This window comes from Mobula hypostoma, chromosome 6, assembly GCF_963921235.1.
Source record: "Mobula hypostoma chromosome 6, sMobHyp1.1, whole genome shotgun sequence".
NCBI lineage: Eukaryota > Metazoa > Chordata > Chondrichthyes > Myliobatiformes > Myliobatidae > Mobula > Mobula hypostoma.
In genome coordinates, this window is record NC_086102.1 from 109665298 (window position 1) to 109685876 (window position 20579).

A 20579-nucleotide genomic window follows, 5' to 3' on the forward strand; every position below is an offset into this window, starting at 1 on the left:
ACTGCAACATGGCTGAATTAAAGAAAATATTTTGGTATTTTGGTAGAATTTCTCTTATTTTGGCTTCTTGACCTGGAATTTGGGTTCAGTAACAAACTGAATTACTGACCCGAAAGAAGGCTGCCTGCAATGAACTAGTGATATTTGTGGTATGGATTTCTCCACTCTCAGTCCAAGTACAAGGTTTCAACCTAAAACATTAACAAATCCTTCCCTCCTACAGATGCCACTCAACCTGCTGAGTCTTCCAGCAGATTGTTTATTGCTCCAGATTCCAGCATCTGAAGTTTCATGCATCTTGATTAGTAAGGAAACTGAAATGTTGACCTTTATGGTGAGGGAGAGCAGAAAAGCAGTAGGGAAGTTTTTATTGATCTGTACAGGCTGCTAGTCAGAACACATCTGGAGTAATATATATAGTTTTGCTTTCCAAATATAAGGAAGCTTGTGCTAGCATTGACGGTAGTACAGAGAAGGTTCACTGAGTTGATTCCTGGGATGAAGGATTAATGCATATTGGTCCTAAACCCTTTGGAGGAAAAAAAAATGAGAGGTGGACGTATTGAAATATGTAAGATTCTATCAGGAGTTTGTACGTCCTCCCCGTGAATCATGTGAGTTTCATCCAGTCGCTCCAGTTTCCTCCCACAGTCCAAAGATGTTCCAGTTTAGTAGATTACTTGGTCACCGTAAATTGTTCTGTGATTAGGTGGGTTGCTGGGCAGTGTGGCTCTTTGGGCCAAAAGGGCATGTTCTGTGCTATATTTCTAAATAAATGATTCTTATGGGGTTTGACAGAGTAAATACTGAAAAGACACTTCCCCTTGTGGTATATCTGAAATAACGAGCAGTTTTGAAGTAATGAGCAGGTTGTAAGACAGAGATTAAAATTTTTTTCTTTCAGATATTTTGGAATTCCCAAACAATGGAATTCCACAAAGAACTGTGGAGCTTGAGTCACTGAATGTATTGAAGGCTGCATCTGAAAGGGAACACAGTAATTGAGGGTTATAGGGACTGGTGTGGAAAACAGAAGTCTAAATCCAAATCATTGACCTTACTGACAGGTAGAACAGATCTAGTGGGTCATAAGATCTATTGCTGTTCCTATTCCTCATGCTTTGTCCAGAATCGATCCTTCATTTCTTTTTAATTCCTTACATGTTGTCCTTCAACAATATTCTATGAATGCAATAATCTTGATATTTCCACCGACAAACCCCAGGTCTATCTCAGTACCACCCTCCACTGTATGTATTTATAGCTGGAGATACTGAGTAAAAATTAAGTCAAGGCATGTCTTTATACTCTATTGAAAATGCCATTCTCTGACCTCTGCTTATCGGTATATTTATCAGCAATGCCTTCAGTCAGCCTGAAAATATACCTCTTTATTATCACTGACATGTGACATGAATTTGTTTGCAAAAAGACAAAAATCTATCAATTACAAAATTAAATAATGCAACTGAAAAGTAACTTAAAAGTTTGTGTTCATGCATCGCTGGAAAATCTAATGGTGGAAGGGAACAAGCTGTTCTTGAACTGTTGAGTTTGGGCATTCAGGCTCCTGTATCTCCTCCCTAATGAGAATGGGGCATGTCCTGGATGGTGATGGTTTATTTAGAAGTATGGCACAGTGACAGGTCCTTCCAGCCAAACAATCCCATGCTGCCCCAATACCTCATGTGACCTACTAACTCATACATCTTTGGAATATGGGAGGAGAATGGAGCAATCGGAGGAAACCTACACAGCCAGAAATTCGTTACAGACAGCATCAGAATTGAATCTGTCACTGGCACCTCTATACTACCGTGTCACCCATTTGTCAATATCATGTCCTGAAATACAGTGAAAAGCCTGTCGCATACTGTTCATACAGATCAATTTATTACAGTGTATTAAGTTAGTACAAGGGAAAACAATCACAGAATGCAGAATAAACTGTTACAGTTAGAGAAGGTACAGTGCAGGTATACAATAAGGTGCAAAGTCATAATGAGGTAAAATATGAGGTCAAGAGTCCATCTTGGTATAATAGGTAACCATTCAGTAGTCTTATAACAGTTGCAGCTGTCCTTTTCCTGGTGGTACGTGCTTTCAGGCCTTTATATTCTGCCCAATAGGAGAGGGAAGAAGAGTGGCTTTTGTGGGTAAGGTCTTTGAATATGCTGGTGGCTTTACGGAGGAAGCAGGAACTCTAGATGGAGTTCATGGAGGGGTGGCTGGATTCTGATGCACTGAGTCGTATCCATAACTCTGCAGTTTCTTGCGGTTACCTGCAGAGCAGTTGCCATACCAAGCTATGATATTTCCAGATAGGGTGCTTTTGTGGTGCATTGATAAAAATTAAGGTTGATGGGAACACACCAAATTTCTTTAGCCTCCTCTGGAAATAGAAGCTTTCTTGGCCATGGCTCACTACAATGGTAGACAGTGTACTTTGACATTGTCTACCATTGTAGTGAGCTATATCTAAAATAACAGTGTAAAAGCAGAATTTGGCTATGCAGTCAGAGGGTGCGCAGGTGCAACCTTGTGGGATGCCAGTGTTGAGGATGATCATGGTGGAGGTGTTGCTGCCTATCCATACTGTTCTTGTAGTCTGGTCAGATGTGAAGGTTCCAGTTTCAGCAGAGGTGTTGACACCCAGGGTCCAGAGTTTGGTGAGATGTTTGCATGGAAATATATGATTGAAGGTGGAGCTGTAGTCAATAAACAGTCTACTGTATTTTTCATTGTACAAATGCCTCAGATTAGTGTAGGGCAAGGGAAATGCCATCACTGTAGACCTGTTTCAGTGATAGGTGAATTGCAGTGGGTCAGATTGCCTTAGAGGCTAGAGTTAATGCATGCCATGTCCAGCCTCTTGAAGCATTTCATAATGGTGAATATCAGGGTCAGTAGGCGGTAGTCATTAAGGCACATTAACCTTGTGTTTTTTTGGGTACGGGGATAATAGTGGCACTAAATCAGGAGAGAACCACAGGATGAAGCAGGGAAAAGTTAAAAATGTCCACAAGTACTCTCTCCAGTTGATCTGCACAGGATCTAAGGACATGGTCAGGGACAGTGTCCAGTCCAGATGATTCCTGTGGGCTCACTCTTTGGAAGACTGATCTAATGTTTGCAACCTGACGGTGGGTCCAAGTGTCTTGGAGGCTATTGGGTGGATGGTGACATACCAATCCCCGTCTATCGAAACCTGCATAGAATGGTCTAAGGTCACCAGGAGGGGAAGCGCAATTGTTAGTGATGATGCCTATTGTACAAAGTAGAAGTAAGCCTGCCACAACTGACTGCTGGCCTGATACTGTCCCTTGGCATCCCTGATAACTTTCTGGAGGTCATATCTCGATTTCTTGCAAAGGTTGGTCACCTAATTTGAATGCTGCAGACCTAGACCAGTAAGGAATGAAACATCTGCTTTGTCCCTTTTGGTATACGTGCCTCGGTACACTTGCTGATGCATCTGTGATGGTGGTGACGTACTCATCTCGGCCAGTAGTTGAACCTTCGAACATAGACCAGTCTACTGACTCAGCCTTCATGTAGAAGCTCATCTACTTCTTCAGACCAGCACTGTAAGAGCTTTCTGCACTGGATCCTACTGTTTCAGGATCTGTGTGTATGCAGGAGGCACAGCATGGTGGTTCCATTTACTGAAAGGTCTCCTTGGATCCCATGCCCCCTTACTTTCTGAAGGAGCCTGGCATGGGGAACTTTATCAAATGCCTTACTGAAATCCGTATACACTAACATCCACTGCTCTACCTTCATCAATGTGTTTTATTACTTCCATGTACTTACTCTTGCATCTCCCCCATACTTTCCTCCAATTACTTGAAAGTATGCCCTCTTGTATTAGGCATTGCCAGCTTGTGGAAAAAGTCTCTGGCCTAATCATTTTATCCTCTATCAAATTCAGAATAAGGTGGATGAAGTTGTGGCACAATTAAAGATTGGTCAGTATGAAGTTGTGGGCATCACTGAGTCATGGCTGAAATAATGTCTTAATTGGGAGTTTAACATCAAAGGATATACTTTGTATCAAAAGGACAGTAGGAAGCCATAGGCAGTGGGGTAGCTCTGTTGATAAGAGGTGGAATTGCATTTTTAGAAGGTGGTGACATAGGGTCAGAGAATGTTGAATCTTTGTTTGTGAAGCCAGGAAACTGCAAAGCTTAAAAAAAAGTTTGGGAATCATATGTAGGCCTCCAAATAGTAGCCAGGATGTGGAGTTGAGATTGCAAAGGGAGCTGGAAAAGGCATGTACTAGGGTAATTGTAATGGGGGACTTCAATATGCAAGGAGATTGGGGAAAATCAGGTTTGTGTCGGATGGCAAGAGAGAATTTGTTGAATGCCTGCGAGATGGCTTTTTGGAGCAGTTTGTGCTCGAGCCTATTAGGAGAAAGCCATCTTAGATTGGGTTTTATTAGTCAGCTTAACGTAAAGGAAGCCTTAGGAGGCAGTGATCATAGCATGCATAATTGAAATCATACTGTAATTTGAGTGGGAGAAGCATAAGTCACGTCTATCGGTATCGCAATGGAATGAAAGGAATTATAGAAGCATGAGAGGAGCTTGCCCAGGTTGATTAGAGGGGGATACTGGCGGGGATGACGGCAGAACACAGGTGGCTGAAGTTTCTGGGAATAGTTCACAAGGTGCAGGATAGATATGTCCCACAGAAAAGTTTTCAAATGGCAGGGGTATGCAACCATGGCTGACAAGGGAAGTTAAGGACTGTGTGAAAGCCAAGGAAAAGGCATATAAGGTAGCAAAAGTGAGTTGGAAGTTGGATGATTGGGAAGCTTTTAAAATCCAACAAAAGGCAACTAAAAAGCTACAAGAAGGGAAAAGATGAAATGAGGGCAAACTAGGTGATAATTTAAAGCCGTTTACTAAACGTCTTTTCAGTTATATAACGATTAAAAGGGAGGTGAGAGTTGATGTTGGACCACTGAAAATGATGCTGGTGGGGTAGTAATGGGGGACAGAGAAATGGCAGATGAACTTTAAGTACTTTGTGAAAGATACTAACTGTATTCTAGAGGCCCGTAAGTGTCAGGGAGTAGGAGTGAGTGCCGTTGCTATTACAAAGGAAAATGTGCGGGTCAGACTCAAAGGTCTTAAGGTGGGTAAGTCAGCTGGCCCAAATGGACCACATCCCAGAGTTCTGAAGGAGATTCCTGAAGAGATAACAGATGCATTGGGCATGATCTTTCAAGAATCACCTGATTCTGTCATGGACTCGGAGGACTGAAAATTGCACTCTTTAAGAAGCGAGGAAGACAAAAAGAGTGGAAATTATAGGTGAATTAGCCTAACCTCAGTGGTTAGGAAAGTGTTGGATTCCATTATTAAGGATGAGATTTCGAAGTACTTGGAGACTAATGATAAAATAAGTCAAAGTCAGCATGGTTTTTGCAAAGGGAAAACTTGCTTGACAAATCCGTTTGGAATTATTTGAGGAAGTAACCAGCAGGGTAGATAAAGGAAAGACAATGGATATCATTTACTTAGATTTTCAGAAGGCATTTGATAAGGTGCCTCACATGAGGCTGCTTAATAAGATAAAATTCTGTGGCGTTACAGGAAATATAGTGACATGGCTAGAGGAATGGCTGATAGAGTAGGCAGCAAGTGGGAATAAAGGGGCCTTTTCTGGTTGGCTGCCAGTGAAGAGTGGTGTTCCTCAGGGGTCAGTATTGGGACCACTTCTTTTCTCATTATTTGTCATTGATTTAGATAGTGGAATTGATGGCTTTGTGGCAAAGTTTGCAGATGATATGAAGATGGGTGGATGGGTAAGTCGTGCTGAGGAAGCAATGCGATTGCATTAGGACCTAGACAAATTGGAAGAATGGCAAAAGTGGCAGATGGAATACAGTGTTTGGAAATGTATGATAATACATTTTGGTAAAAGGGAGAATAGTGCAGACTACTATCAAAATGGGGAGAAAATTCAAACGTCATAGGTGCAAAAGGACTTGGGAGTTCTCATGCAAGATTCGAGGAAGGTTAGTTCACAGGTCAAGTTTGGTAAAGAAAGCAAATGAAATGTTGGCATTTATTTTAAGGGGAATAAAATATAAAAGCAAGGAGATAATGTGCATTGTCATTAGAGAGAGTTGAGGAGGTTCGCAAGGATTCCAGGAATGAAAGGGTTAACATATGAGGACTATTTGGCAGATTTGGGCTTGTACTAACTAGAACTTAGAAGAATGCGGGTGATCTCACTGAAGCCTACCGAATAATGAAAGGAATAGATGAAAGTGGATGTGAGGAGGATGTTTCTTCTGGTGGGGGTATCCAGAACTAAAGGGCACAGCCTCAAAATTGAGGGGCAACCTTTTAAAACATAAGGAAGGAGGAATTTTTTGGTCAGAGAGTGGTGACTCTGTGGAATGCTGTGCCACAGACTGAGGTGGAGGCCAAGTTCATGGGTATATTCAAAGCAAAAGTTGATAGATTCCTGATTGGTCAGGGCATCAAGGGATATGATGAGAGAGCAGGTGTACAGGGTTGAATGAGATCCAGGAGCAGCCGTGATGAAATGACGGCGTTGACTCAGTGGGATTAATGGCCTAATTTTGCTTCTTTGTCTTATGGTCTAAATCTGCTCTTGTCCTTCTGCATTCCAAAGAGAAAAGCCCCAGATCTCACAAACTTTCCTCATCAGGGATGTTGAAACCTAGGAATTTGAAGTCGCTCTCCCTTTCCACTGCTGACTTCTAGATGAAGACAGTCGTAGAGAAGTACAGCACAGAAACAGGCCCTTTGGCCCATTGAGTCCATTCCAAAACCATTTATACAGCCTACTCCCAATGACCTGCACAGGGACCATCACCCTCCATATCCCTACTATCCATGTACCTATCCAAACTTCTCTTAAATGTTGAAATTGAGTTCACATGGACCACTTGTGCTGGCAGCTCATTCCACACTCTCATAACCCTCTGAATGAAGAAGTTTCCCCTCTTGTCCCTCTTAAACTTCTCACCTTTCACCCTTAACTCATGACTTCTGGTTGTAGTCCCACCCAACTTCAGTGGAAAAAGCCTGCTTGCATTTACTCGACCTCTACCCCTCATGATTTTGTATACCTCAATCAAATCTCCTCTCAATCTTCTACATTCTAAAGAATATAGTCTTAATCTGTTCAATCTTTCCTTATAATTCAGGTCCTCCAGTCCCGGCAACATCTTTGTAAATTTCCTCTGACTCTTTCAAACTTGTTTATATCTTTCCTGTAGATAGGTGACCAAAACTGCACACAAGATTCCAAATTAGGCCTCACCAATGTCCTGTACAACTTCAACATCACCTCTCATCTTCTGAACTCAGTGCATTAATTTATGAAGGCCAATGTGCCAAAAGCTTTCTTTATGACCCTATCTTCCTGTGATGCTACTTTCAATGAGCTATGTACCTGTATTCCGAGATCTCTTTGTTCTACCATAGTCCTCAGTACCCTACCATTCAGTGTGTTAAGACCTACCCTGGTTGGTCCTACCAAAGTCCAAAACTTCATGCTTGTCTGCACTCTGCCAGTGTGAAGTCCCATTCAGTTCCTTGGACTTGCAGATATTGAGTGGGAGGTTTTTGTTGACATAAATTTTGATCATCTGCCATAATATTTTGTTCAAGATTGTTTATGTCGTTTCCTGTACACAAACATAAAGGAGAATGAAACTTGTTCCCAGATCCAATGCAGCACAAAATTCACAAAAATAATAACACAATAAATAAAAATGCATCAGACAACTTGTATACAATGATTGAATGTCCATAAAGTGACACTAGGTTATACATAAGATGACTGATGGGAAATGAAGTGGTAGGGGAGTTAGTGGATGGAGGTGTTGATCGGCCTTGTTGTTTGGGGAAACTAACTGTATTTGATCTGGTGGTCCTGGTGTGGATGCTACGTATCCTCCTCCTTAGTGGGAGTGGACAAACAGTCCATGAGCAGGGTGGGTGGGATCTTTCATGATGTTACTGGCCCTTTTCTGTCACCTCACTGTATACACATCCTTGATGATGGGTAGGTTGGTCTTGCATTGGGCAGTTTTGACAACCTGTTGTAGAACCTTCCTGTATGCCACAGTGCAGTTTCCATACCAAGCTGTGATGCAGTTTGTTGGGATACTGTACTGCATACCTGCAGAATGACATGAGCAGAGATGTGCGTAGTCCAACTCTCTTCAGCCTCAGAAAGAGGAGGCACTGATGAACTTTATGAAATGCAAATTTTGTTTCATAGTGCTCCTCTAAAGAATCCTAGATATTTTTCTTGGCTATTTCAAATGGACAATGTATAAATATAACACATTCTTGTTCTCACGGTCTTCATTTTGTCCAAGTTCTACTCAACCAGTCATCTATGTTGGTTTCTTTCTGTCAATAGTATTCAGTTATTCTTTTTCTGTAGAGATTAATAAGATATAGCATAGCTTTTAACCTGTGTAACATGTTTACAGCTGTTAAATATGAAGTTATTTTCTTGAAAGGATGAACTAATGAAGAACTCGCTGTTAGAAAAGGACAAAGATATATTCAGACAGAGAGAATGCAGTAAGGTTCTGGAGAAAAGGATTGTCCGTCACACAAATGAATATCAGGAACTGTTGAATATAAAGACACAGCTAGAGCAAGAGATAGTCACTTACAAAAATTTACTGGGTCAAGTGGAACGGAAAGCAAGGTCAGTACTATCCATAGCAGATCTAGAAAACTGCATTATTTGCAATTTATTTCATTACTTTGAAGCGGTGAAAGTAGTCTCTGTAATCTGAAACAAACATACGGGACACATCAGAAACTGCTGAACAGCCCAGTTCGTGATATTTTCAATTTCTTTATCCTAGAGACATGTTCAGACCGAACCAATGAGTATATAAGGCTTAGGAGCAGAATGAAGCCATTCAGCTCATCGAGTCTCCTCTGCTGTTCCATCATGGCCCATTCTCCAGCCTTCTCCCCATATCTTTGACAGTCTTACTAATCAAAACCTGTCAACCTCCACTTTAAATATACCCACTGACTTGGCCTCCACAGCCGTCTATGGCAATGAATTTAATAGATTCACTACCCTGCAGCTAGATTCATGACGGAGACAGATGGATTTTGGAGTACAGGGAATCCCTAGTTAATGGGAACAGGTAGGAAAGTGGAGTTAAAGGCCAAAATTAAGTCAGTGGTGATCTCACTGAACAGTGAGGCAGGCTCAAGGGCAATATGGCCTTTTCCTACTCCAATAGACGAGACAAAAGTTTCCTATGAAGAAGCCCTGAGTCCATGGGGTTTACAGAAAACCTCTAGTGACTGGTTATTTGTGATGTGTGGAAACTGAAGCTACCCTGGAACTTATTAAAATTAATCAAATGTAACTTATTGGTTAATATTTTTGTTGAAAACTGTGGTCCTTTAAAGATGCAAGTAAATTCCAGTTGCAATGCTCTATAGCAGTGTAGTGGTTAACGTAACACTATTACAGCACGAGTGTTCAGTGTTCAATTCCCACCACTGTCTGTAAGGCATTTGTATATTCTCTCCATGACTGTGTGGGTTTCCTCTGGGTGCTCTGGTTTCCTTCCACATTCCAAAGATATACCAGTGAGGATTAATAAGTTGTGGGCATACGATTTTGGTGCTGGAAGCATGGCAACATTTGCAAGTTGGCCCCAGCAATCCTCAGACTGTTGATTGCTGATGCAAACAGTTGCGAACTGTTGGCTGGAGGCGTAATGATGGGGACAAGGAGATGGCAGATGAACTAAATGAGGCAATCACTGTGGAAGACACTAGCAGTGTGCCAAGTGTTGAAGGCCATGAGGGAAGAGAAGTGAGTGCAGTTACTATTGCAAGGGAGAAGGTGCTCAAAAAGCTGAAAGACCGGAAGGTATACAAGTAACCCAAAAATCTGAGATGCAAAGGGACTTGGGAGTACTTGTGCAGAACACCCTAAAGATGAACGTGCAGATTTAGTCAGTGGTGAGGAAGGCAAATGCAATGTTAGCGTTCATTTCAAGAAGTCTAGAATAAAAGAGCAGGAATGTGATGCTGAGGCTTTATAAGGCACAGGTGAGGGTTCACCTTTAGTATTGTGAATTGTTTTGGGCTCCTCATCAAAGAAAAGATGTGCTGACATTGGAGAGGATTCTGAAGTGGTTCACGGGTGATTCCAGGAGTGAAAGGGTTAACATACAAGGAACATCTGGTCTGGGCATGCACTTGCTGGAATTTAGAAGGATGAGTTGGAATCTCATTGAATCCTTTGGAATGTTGAAAGGCCTAGACAGTAGATGTGAAAAGGATGTTTCCCATGGTGGGGGAGTCTAGGACAAGAGGGCACAGCCTCAGGATAGAGGGGCACACATTTAAAACAGATGCTGAGAAATTTCTTTAGCCAGAGGGTGGTGAATTTGTGGAATTTGTTACCAGAGGCTGCTGTGGAGGCCAGGTCGTTGGGTGTATTTAAGGTGGAAATTGATAAGTTCTTGATTGGCCACAGCATCAAAGATTACAGGGAGTGGGGCTGAGGAGGGGGGAAAGAAAGGATCAGCCATGATTAAATGGTGGAGCAGATTACTGATGAGCCAAATAGCCTAATTCTGCTCCTATGTCTAATGGTCAAAATGATACATTTCATTGTATGTATTGATGTATATGTGACAAATAAAGCTAATCTTTACTCTTTTTTAAAATCTTAATATTGCTGGGAATGTGGTGAAAATAGAAATTGGCCTAATAGTTTATCCCCGATGAGGAATTAGGTAGCTGGAGACCTGATAAATGGTTAGAGTTGCTTGTGGTGTAATGAAGCAACAGTTTGAAGGAGTAAAGCAAAACTTAGAAATCAGTGATATTTTATCAAATAAAACAAGTAAATAAAAATTACTATATTATTGCTTTCTAGGGACTACTCATCTCAGCCAGCAATAATTAAAAAAGGTGTGTATACTATTAGTCCATTTGATGTTGTTAATATTATGGACAGTGCTAACTTTGTATTCTCTGTTTGCACTAGATATTTCTGAAATTCACCTAGATTCTAGTTGTGATGATGAAACCAGCAGCATGGCACAGATGATGGTGACATCCAGAATAAGGAGTAATGCACACATAACTTTTTCCTTGCTGCATTGCCCATGAACTCAAATTATGTTTGGCCTTTCTCCCCACTACAAAACATAGAGATAACCAGTACAGAAACAGGCCCTTCAACCCACAACACGCATGTATCTATCTACACTAATCCCATTTGCCTATGTTAGGTTCTATACTTTGCTTATTGAAGTGCCCACCTTTCCATCTCATCTGTATCCTGCTGCAATGTTAGATAACCTTCCACATGGATTACATCATCAGCAATTTACCTGTCATACTTCCAACATTCACATTACAATACTGTGGATTCTGCTTAATTGGGACACATCAGGACCTGTAAAGTTTGGCCAATTGAGCAGCTGCCCTAATTAGCTGAAGTTTCATGGAAATAGTTTAAAAAGGTATATAAAAATCGAAACTGTGATTTAACAGTAACAAAATATGTATTTAAATGAAGTTCAGAATGAATTAGAACACTATCTATACTAATACAGTACTATAAAACTATTAGTTCTTAATATTTATTGACATGAGTTCATCCAGTGTACACTGCCATGTTCTTTTGACTGTAAGTGAACAATCAGTGCAGTTACCTAATGTAGATAAAGGACTGCCTTCATACAATCCTTTCAAAAACTGCATCCTCCAAATCTTTATTTTCATTGTAACATTCAAGATGATTGTCAATGCCTCAATTCTTTGTAGGTCCTAACTTGTTGAAATCTCTTAATTTTCACTCCCAGCCTTTTCTGGCATCTCCAAGCCTGAATGCTTGAAATCGCAGTGAGCAAAACAGTTCTGAATTGTTTTACTGTTTATTTCTTGCCAAATACCAGTGACAAAAATCACTGCTCTTTAAACTGAGGCATATCTGATGCTATGATAAACTGCTTACTCTAAGCAGTGTAGTGTGTCAGGATGCAAACGCACATGACAGATGCTAGTTAGAACTGTTGGACAACAGCCTCCGGTCTCAATTATGTAGCATAGTGTCACAAATTTAAAGAAGGAAATCCCAGCTATTTTCTCAATTTGTTTTTGTTCTTTAAGAGTTGTCCCAAATAAGCAGCTGCTCCGATTAACCAATGGTCCAATTAACCAGAGTCCACTGTATATAGCATTGCACTGTGTGAAAGAATTTCCACCCCATTGAATTGTCACAAAGTAACAAACATTTTAACTTGGAAGTACTTTTTAAATCCATAAAGCATATAGCATGACTCTTGGCAAAGATAGCTGTCTGAAATCTATATCCAGAAACCAGATGCATATTTGTATAAAAGTAATTAAGTTTTATTTGACCCAAAAAGTAATGATTGCTTTTCTTTTAGAAGAGGCAAGAGATACAAATGACACATGTCTAATATCTTCATCTGATGAAGATAGGGAATCTGAGGTAAGATTAATAATACATGAATTTTAAAATTTGGGATAGAAATTTTATTTCTTAAAGGGATTAGTAAATTCTAGTGTGGCTACAGATCTGACTGCAAAAGTACATCCAGTTTTTGAGCTATAACTCATGTCAGGAAAGTTAACAGCCAGTGTGCTCCAGAGTCTTTATGAATCAAAGTCTTTATGATTTATTGAACCTTTTTGTTCTTTTTGTCTGTCACTGTGCATCGCAAATCAAAATTTCTTAGTTTTTATATATGGCTAGAAAAGGAGAAGGGTGCTGGGAATGTGGTCTTGGGAGCTAAGGGGGCAATAACCCAGAAATGTTTGGGAACCATTGGATTATTAATAGTATATTCAATCAAATTATTTTCTGTAGGACAATGAAGATCTGTGTGCTCTGGATCAAGACTAAAGCTGGTCTGTTGAAAACCAAATGGCTGCAGATCAGAGTCCCATCTACTCAACATTCTCACCTATAAGAGATCGAAGCCTTAAACACATCACCAAAATATTGACATGTTGCAATTTACATTATTTTAGTAAATGTGTATGAAAGTTCACTAATTTTGCTTGTTTCACATGTGGATTATCTGGGAAATAAAGTTTAACGTAAGTGCCTTTTGAGCTTTATTGTTTGTGCTTACTAGAAATACATTCATGTTGTTTATACATTTTCAAAAGTTGACTTGATGCAGTTGAGCAAAAATATAACTTCCAGACTTTCTGGTGGCAAACATTACCACATGTTGGGAGTATACAGACTGCTGTTGTTTCCACCCTTTACCCCACCTTGTGCTTCAGGGCTCTATGACTATGAAACTCCGACAAATGTCAGGTAATGGTAAAGCAGATTCTTAATTCAATAAATGCCCATAATTTATGCTGTAGACCATAGAGAAACATTCATTGGACTGCAATGCTCCTTAAACCTGATTGGACCTTTGACCTATCTATAATGTACTTCCCTTGCTTCTGAATCTATTAAATAATACTGCTCCACAACTCACCAGGGTAGAATATTTCCAAAGTTTGTGTGCCTCTGAGAAAAGAAATTCCTCATCAGTCAATGAGTGCCCCTTTGTGCCAGGACAATGTCCTGCTATTCCAGTTGATGCAACACTTCATCTACAAATTGGGATCATCTCCTGTATCCGGTATTCCCGATGCAACCTTGAGATCAAACAAATTAGGGAACTGCTTTGTTTAACACTGCTGCTCAATCTGCAAGAAGTCGAATTTTCTGGATGCGAGCCATTGTAATTCCAACCCCTGTTCTCATTCTGACATGTCGGTCCACGGCCGCCGCCTCTGCCACGATGAGGCCACCCTTGGTGGTGGAGCTACACCTCTTATTCCGTCTAGGTAGCCTCCAACCTGATGGCATGAACATCAATTTCTCCTTCAGGTAATTCCCCCCCGCTTCTATGCCCACTCTGGCCTCAAACCTCTTCTCACCTGCCCATCACCTCTCCCTGGTATGCTTCCTTTGCTTTCTGCTGATCTCCTCTTCTCTGCTATCAGATTCCTCCTTCTCCAGCCCTTTACCTTTTCCACCCAGCAATTCCCAGCTTCTTAATTCATCCCCCCACCCACATACATCCAGCTGTACCTGTCACCTTCTTCCTTGTGTTCCTTCCCCTCTCCAACCTTTTTATTCTGGCTTCTTCCCTCTTACTTTCCAGTCCTGATGAAGGGTATCAGCCAGAAACGTCAACTGTTTTATTCCCTTACATAAATGCTGCCTGGCCTGTTGAGTTCCTCCGGAATTTCACAGGTTCATTTATTATAAATGTACACAACTCTGAAATTCTTCAATTCACGGGGTAACCATGAAAATAAGAAAGAAATGAAAGGCAGCACGATAATGAACCCCCCAAATCCCTCCCTCCTGTTCAGAGTGGGAGAACACCCAAACGATCTCTAAACAGCAAACCACAGGCACTAAAGGCTCCAGAATCCCATTCAAGACAAGAAACAAATATAAACGACATAAAGGAAGTGATCTATCCAGAAGATGTTGACCAAAGGAGCATTGTATGCAGGTACAATGACTGGAACATTTTTTGTGTGTTGCACTGCCATTTCTAGATTCTCTTATCTCAGCATCTGCCCTGTGACCACCTCCCCCAGAATTGTATCAATATAAGGCATTCTCAATCTTCAAAATTCAGTTTCCTCTTCCAGAAATCGATCCAGTGAACTTCCTATTATCAGATTATATCAGCTGCAAACCTTCGTCGCCTCTACTATCACCTCCGAGACCCTGTCACTGTTTCCACCCTCTACATTTCCACGTATCACTCCTCCTCACCTGGATCCATCTATCAGATCCAGCTCTTGCCTCACCGTTTCCCCTCACCTCTTTATACTGACCATCTCCCCTCTAGCTTTCAGTCCAGATGAAAGGTCTCAAATTGAAACATTGTGTCCATGTGCCTTCACAGATGCTACCTGACCCTCTGAGCACCTCCAGCAATTTGCGCTGGTTTCCATCAACTGCAGTATCGTGTCTCCATCTATAGTTTGCCCCATCTTAGTCAACCTATCCAGAGGGAACCAAAATGACCTGTGACTTTATCGGAGGGAATCTAACTATAGAGTGAACTATGACAATAAACAGGAGTGGGATCATAAGCTTTTGATTCTGTGACTTTTGGTGGTTTTAAGCCCTGACCCCAGAATTACGCTGTTTCGTTTAGCTGTATTCACGAATGATCATGTATGTTTGAATAAATCCCTAATTATAGGGTGACCTGGAACCTCATCGGAGGGAATCCGTAATTATAAAGTGACCTGTAACGAGAAAAAGGAAATAGATCCCCAACAACACGTAACGCTATCGGAGGTAATGGCCCAAGTCTGGGTAGCACGTGACTCGGTCAGATGACAGCGTCACGTGATGTACAAGATGGCAGCCCGAAGCCCGTTCCGTGCGGCCTTGTTCCGGGACCGGGTGGCGGTTGTGACCGGCGGAGGGAGCGGCATTGGCGCCGCCGTGGCTGCCGAACTGTTGGCGCTAGGTGCGGACCCTAGAGCCTGGGGAAGCCAGGGCCCAAATCCGGAGGCGGTAGTCTGAGGGAGGCTTGGAGTCGGAGCACCTGAACTGTGGCTATTAACCTCTGAAATTAATGACCGCCTTTCCCACGTTGCGATGTCCTTCATATCCGCCCCTTACCATGGTGTGTGACACTCCCTAAGTACCGCCCCTCTTGGTGCGGCATGGCCTCAGCTCCTTCCCACGGTGCAGCGCTCCCTCAGTATTGCCCCCTTCGCGGTGAGGCACTCCCTTAGGTCCGCCCCTCCCACAGTGTGGCACTCAGAATCAGCTTTACTATCACTAGCGTAACATTTTACTGTAGAGCAGAAGAGGAACAGTAATGTAGTGTTGATGTGCTTATGGACCATTCAGAAATCTGATAACAGAAGAAGCTGTTTCTAAAACGTACCGGGTGTGTCTTCAGACTCCTTTGCCATCTCCCTGATAATACTAATGAGAAAAGGGCATGGATGGTGAGGGTGCTTAATGATAGATACCCTCTTGAGGGGAAGTACTACCCCTCCCTCAGTACCACCCCTCCTTCAGTTTAACTGTTGCCCAGTGTGATGTTGCCTGTTGGGCTGTCCTGGTGTAAATTGTTGCCTTTTAATTTGACCAGAATGTAATGTCGTGATTGCGTCCCGTAAAATCGAGCGACTGCGTGAAGCTGCAGAACAACTTTCAGCGGCACTGGTGGACTCCAATCCTGCAAAAGTGACGCCGATTCAGTGTAACATTCGTAAGGAGGATGACGTAAGGACTGCAATTGTTTCCAGTTCTGATGGTAATGATCGATAGGCAGGGAATGGAGGGATATGGACCAGGATTAGCTGGACTGGCATCATGTTCAATGCAGATATTCAGTTCATTGACATATACATAGATGCACTGGCAATCTTTTTTGGCCATGACATAAACATGGCTGAGTCAAAGTAAATTTATTATCAAAGTCTGTATATGTCACCACTGAGATTCATTTCCTTGTCGACATTTATAGGAAAAGAAAGAAATAGAATGGAATTTATGAAAAAATGATACATAAAAAGACTGACAAACAACCGGGGTGCAGAATAAGACAAAATAAAACTTCAAACATTACAGCACAGCACAGTACAGGTCCTTTGGCCAACGATGTTGTACCAACCTTTTAAGCTAATCTAAGAATAATGTCATCCTTCTGTCTTACATAGCCCTCCATTTTCCCATCATACATGTGCCCATCTAAGAGTTTTTTAAATGCTCATAATGTATCTGCCTCTACCACCACCCCTGGCAGGCTGTTCCATGTACCCAGCATTTTCTCTGTGTAAAGAACTTATCTCTGACATATCCCCAATATTTTCCTTCAATTGCATTAAAATTATGCCTTCCCATATACATTTCCACCCTGGGAAAAAGTCTCTGACTGTCCACTCTATCTACGCTTCTTATTACTTTCACCTCTATTAAGTCATCTCTCATCCTCCTTCGCGCCAAAGTGAAGACTCCTAGCTTGCTCAACCTTTCCTCATAAGACATGCTCTCTAATCCAGGCTGTAGCCTGGGAAATTAGACAAGTTGTGTAAATAAAAAACAATAATACTGAGAACACCAGTCGTAGAGTCCTTGTAAGTGAATCCTTGGTTGTAGAATCAGTTCAGAGTTGTGAGTAAAGCTCTCCATACAGGAGATTGATAGTTATAGGGTAATACTTGTTCTTGAACCCGGTGAACCAAGTTGTTCTTGCTTCCGAAGTCTTCAGAGTCACTTGGTATGACCCCCTCACAGACACAGATGGACAGAGCCCCTTCGAGGGAACAGTCGATTAACCCACGGCACAGGTTCACCACCAGCAGGACCCCACAGGCAAGCTCTTACCTGCACTGGTAATCACAGGTCAAAATTAATCGGTCCGTGGCCTCCACATTCGTGGTGGTCTTAAACTCCACCAGTGGTTTCTCCAGTAGCTTCCGCAGTTCTCCCGTGTTGTGTCTCCTCTCCGTTATCAGACAAAGGGATCAACTTTTATAATCTACCCAAAATTCCAACTGTCCGTTAGCTCAACCACTTTGAGCTGTTACCATGGTGACTTCCCTGCTTGTGTCTCAGCTGGCGCCGTACTCTCTCTCTCTCAAGGCCACAATTAAAAATGTTATCAAAACAAAGTCAGAGTCCTCTCTCTCTTTCAATTGCCTCCTTGTTCATTAGACTGCTGAATTTTCTAGCAGTTTCTCACCTGTGTGACAGGTGGAATGTAAATATACTCAGTGGCTATCTAACTGAGCCATTCTCTGCCCGCAGTCACTTGTCCTGGTGTCCTGTTCTTGGTAGGTGAGGAACTTGATGCAGAAGGTCTTGGAGTTCCATGGTCAGATTGATTACCTGGTCAATAATGGAGGGGGTCAGGTCATCAGTCCAGCTGAACACATCTCCACCAAAGGCTGGAACGCTGTGATCGACACCAACTTGACGGGAACGTTCCTCTGCTGCCGAGAAGGTACAGGCAACAGGAAGAGGACAGGGGTACGGAGGGGGAGTGGGGGGTGGTCAGTTCAGTGGTGGGGAGGAGGGGAGAATTAGAATCACATTTATTATCACTGACGTGTGATGTGAAACTTGTTTTGTGGCAGCAGTACAGTGTGATGCATAAAAAATTAATATGTTACAATAAAACATATTTTAAAAACAGTGTAAAAAGGGAACAAAATGGTGAGGTAGTGTTCATGGACCAATCAGAAATCTGATGGCAGAGGGGGAGAAGCTGTTCTTAAAACGCTGAGTGTGGGTCTTCAGGCTCTTGTATCTCCTCTCTGATGGTAGTGACGAGAAGAGGGCATGTCTGGATGGTGGGATCATTAATAATGGATGCCACCTTTATGAGGCATTGCTCCTTGAAGGTATCTTGGATGCTGGGAAGGCTCACGCCCATGATGGGTCTGACTGAGTTTACAACTTTCTGCAGCTTATTTCAATCCTGTGCAGTGCTTCCCCACATACCAGATGGAGATGTGGCCAGTTAGAATGTTCTCCACTGTACATCTGTAGAAATTTGCAAGTGTCTTTGCTGACATGCCGAGCCCCCTGAAACTCCGAATGAAATATAGCCGCTGTCAGGTCTTCTTTGTAACTGCATCGATATGTTGAGCCCAGCATAGACCCTCAGAGAGGTTGACACCCTGGAACTTAAAATTGCTCACCCTTTCCACTTCTGATCCCTCGGTGAGGATTGGTATGTGTTTCCTCATCTTGCCCTTTCTGAAGTCTACAATTGGTTGTTTGGTCTCACTGATGTTCAGTGCAGCTCTGATGGAAACTATTTATTCCTTATCTCCACTGATGCTGCCTGACCTGCTGAGTTCCTCTAGCACTTTGTGTGTGATGCAACAGAATGCAGAATAAAGCGTAACATCTAGAGAAACAATGCAGTACAGACAGATAATGTGCAAGGTCATAATGAGGTAGATTGTGAGGTCAGAGTCCATCCCATCATACTGAGAATCATTCAGTGGTCTTATAACAGTGAAGTAGAAGCTGTCCTTAAGCCTGGTGGTATGTGCTTTTCATAGGCGGCCTTAGCTATGTTTCACCCGTTTCAACTGAAACGGGCCCCGCCCTCCCAGGGACCCTCGACTGACACAATATTCTCCTGCTATTGCCAGCCAAACTACCAGTGGGCGCTCGCTGACTGACATCTGAGAAAATACATTGAAATATTTACTTCACTTGTAAACATTGCTCCTAGCAACGAAGGCTACTTTTCAATGAGAGGAAAATGAAATGCTCCTACCCTAGTGGTGATGAAAAATAGAAAATATTAGACAACAAAACAAAACGTCTAAATAGTCTCCCAAAAGTTACATCTTTCTTTGGTCCAGCATCTGTAAAAGGCCTGCCGACTGCAGTTGCTGCTGCACCATCGTCACAGCATGGGACTGCAGTGCCAAGTGACAGTGCCAAGCGGTACGGGAGATGTTGATAATCAGAGCAATGAAAATGAGAAGAACAATTCTATTCAAACAGATGGTGATAATGATGATCAAACTTTGTTTGATGAACAAGCACCACTGCATGATGACAGTCCTACAGCTGAGACAGGTGAGGGAGATGCTGCCACCAGCACACTAGGCAGAGAGAAAGCCCCACTAACATTCACAGAGACCGATCCGACACGTTGGCCAATGCATATCACCAGTGACCAACGGATCGACATTGTCAGGAGAGGTCCCATTCAGTTAGAGGACATTAACTTTCCACAGAGCCAATCACGCCGTCGTTTTACCAAGGACAGATATCTTATGAAGATGAAAAATGGAGAAACCATTCGTAGGTCATGGTTAGTGCACTCAGAATCATCTGATTCAATCTTCGTTTCTGCTGTACCCTATTTGGCAAGCAAAATCACAGTCTCACTTGCGGAGGTTTCAGAGTGTGGGAGTGACTCACTCTCACACTCCAGGACCATGAGAAGTCAAATGCGCACCGTGCCAACATGGATAGCTGGTGCGAGCTGGAAACGCACTTAAGAACGCACAGTGCCATTGACAGCACGTACCAAGAAATGCAAATCCTGGAAAAAAAACACTGGAATAATGTCATGAAGAGGTTCATTGCCATAGTCTGTTACCTTGCAGAACGAAACCTTGCTTTCCGTGGCCACAATTCCACCCTACATGAACCAAATAATGGGAACTTTCTAGGTCTGGTGGAGCTGCTTGCCGAGTTTGACCCAGAGATGAGCGAACATGTCAGACGAGCAGAGAAAAAAGAGATTGCTGACCACTACGTGGGGAAAACCATACAAAATGATACCATACAATAATCACACTTATTGGAGACAAGACACTGGAAGCGATAACAGAGAGAGTAAAACAACCACGTTACTACTCGGTGATAATGGACTGCACCACTGACGCTGCACACATAGAGCAGCTCTCTGCGACACTGCGCATTGTCACATACCAAGTAAATGTCGGAGCTACTGTTAGTGAGCACTTTGTCGGTTTCCTACTAATGCTTGACACAACAGGTGCAGGCCTAACCGACGT

At 42.4% G+C, this 20579-nt stretch overlaps 2 protein-coding genes across 2 annotated transcripts in view; both read left to right on the forward strand.

Annotated features, from left to right (window-relative positions):
• LOC134347614 (glial fibrillary acidic protein-like) overlaps nt 1-13130 on the forward strand; it is a 39766-nt gene extending 26636 nt beyond the window's left edge. Inside the window, exons 6-9 of the mRNA XM_063049976.1 lie at nt 8522-8715; nt 10930-10964; nt 12452-12516; nt 12895-13130. Coding sequence (XP_062906046.1) covers nt 8522-8715; nt 10930-10964; nt 12452-12516; nt 12895-12930 — 330 coding nt within the window. The 3' untranslated portion in view covers nt 12931-13130. The remainder of the gene's footprint in view (nt 1-8521; nt 8716-10929; nt 10965-12451; nt 12517-12894) is intronic.
• Nucleotides 13131-15418: 2288 nt separating this feature from the next.
• Nucleotides 15419-19223, forward strand: LOC134348742 (peroxisomal trans-2-enoyl-CoA reductase-like). The gene is made up of 4 exons (XM_063052545.1): nt 15419-15538; nt 16175-16308; nt 17866-18057; nt 19101-19223. Exons 1-4 carry the CDS (start codon nt 15427-15429, stop codon nt 19221-19223), a joined length of 561 nt encoding a protein of 186 aa, XP_062908615.1. The 5' UTR covers nt 15419-15426.
• The last annotated feature ends 1356 nt before the right edge of the window (nt 19224-20579 follow it).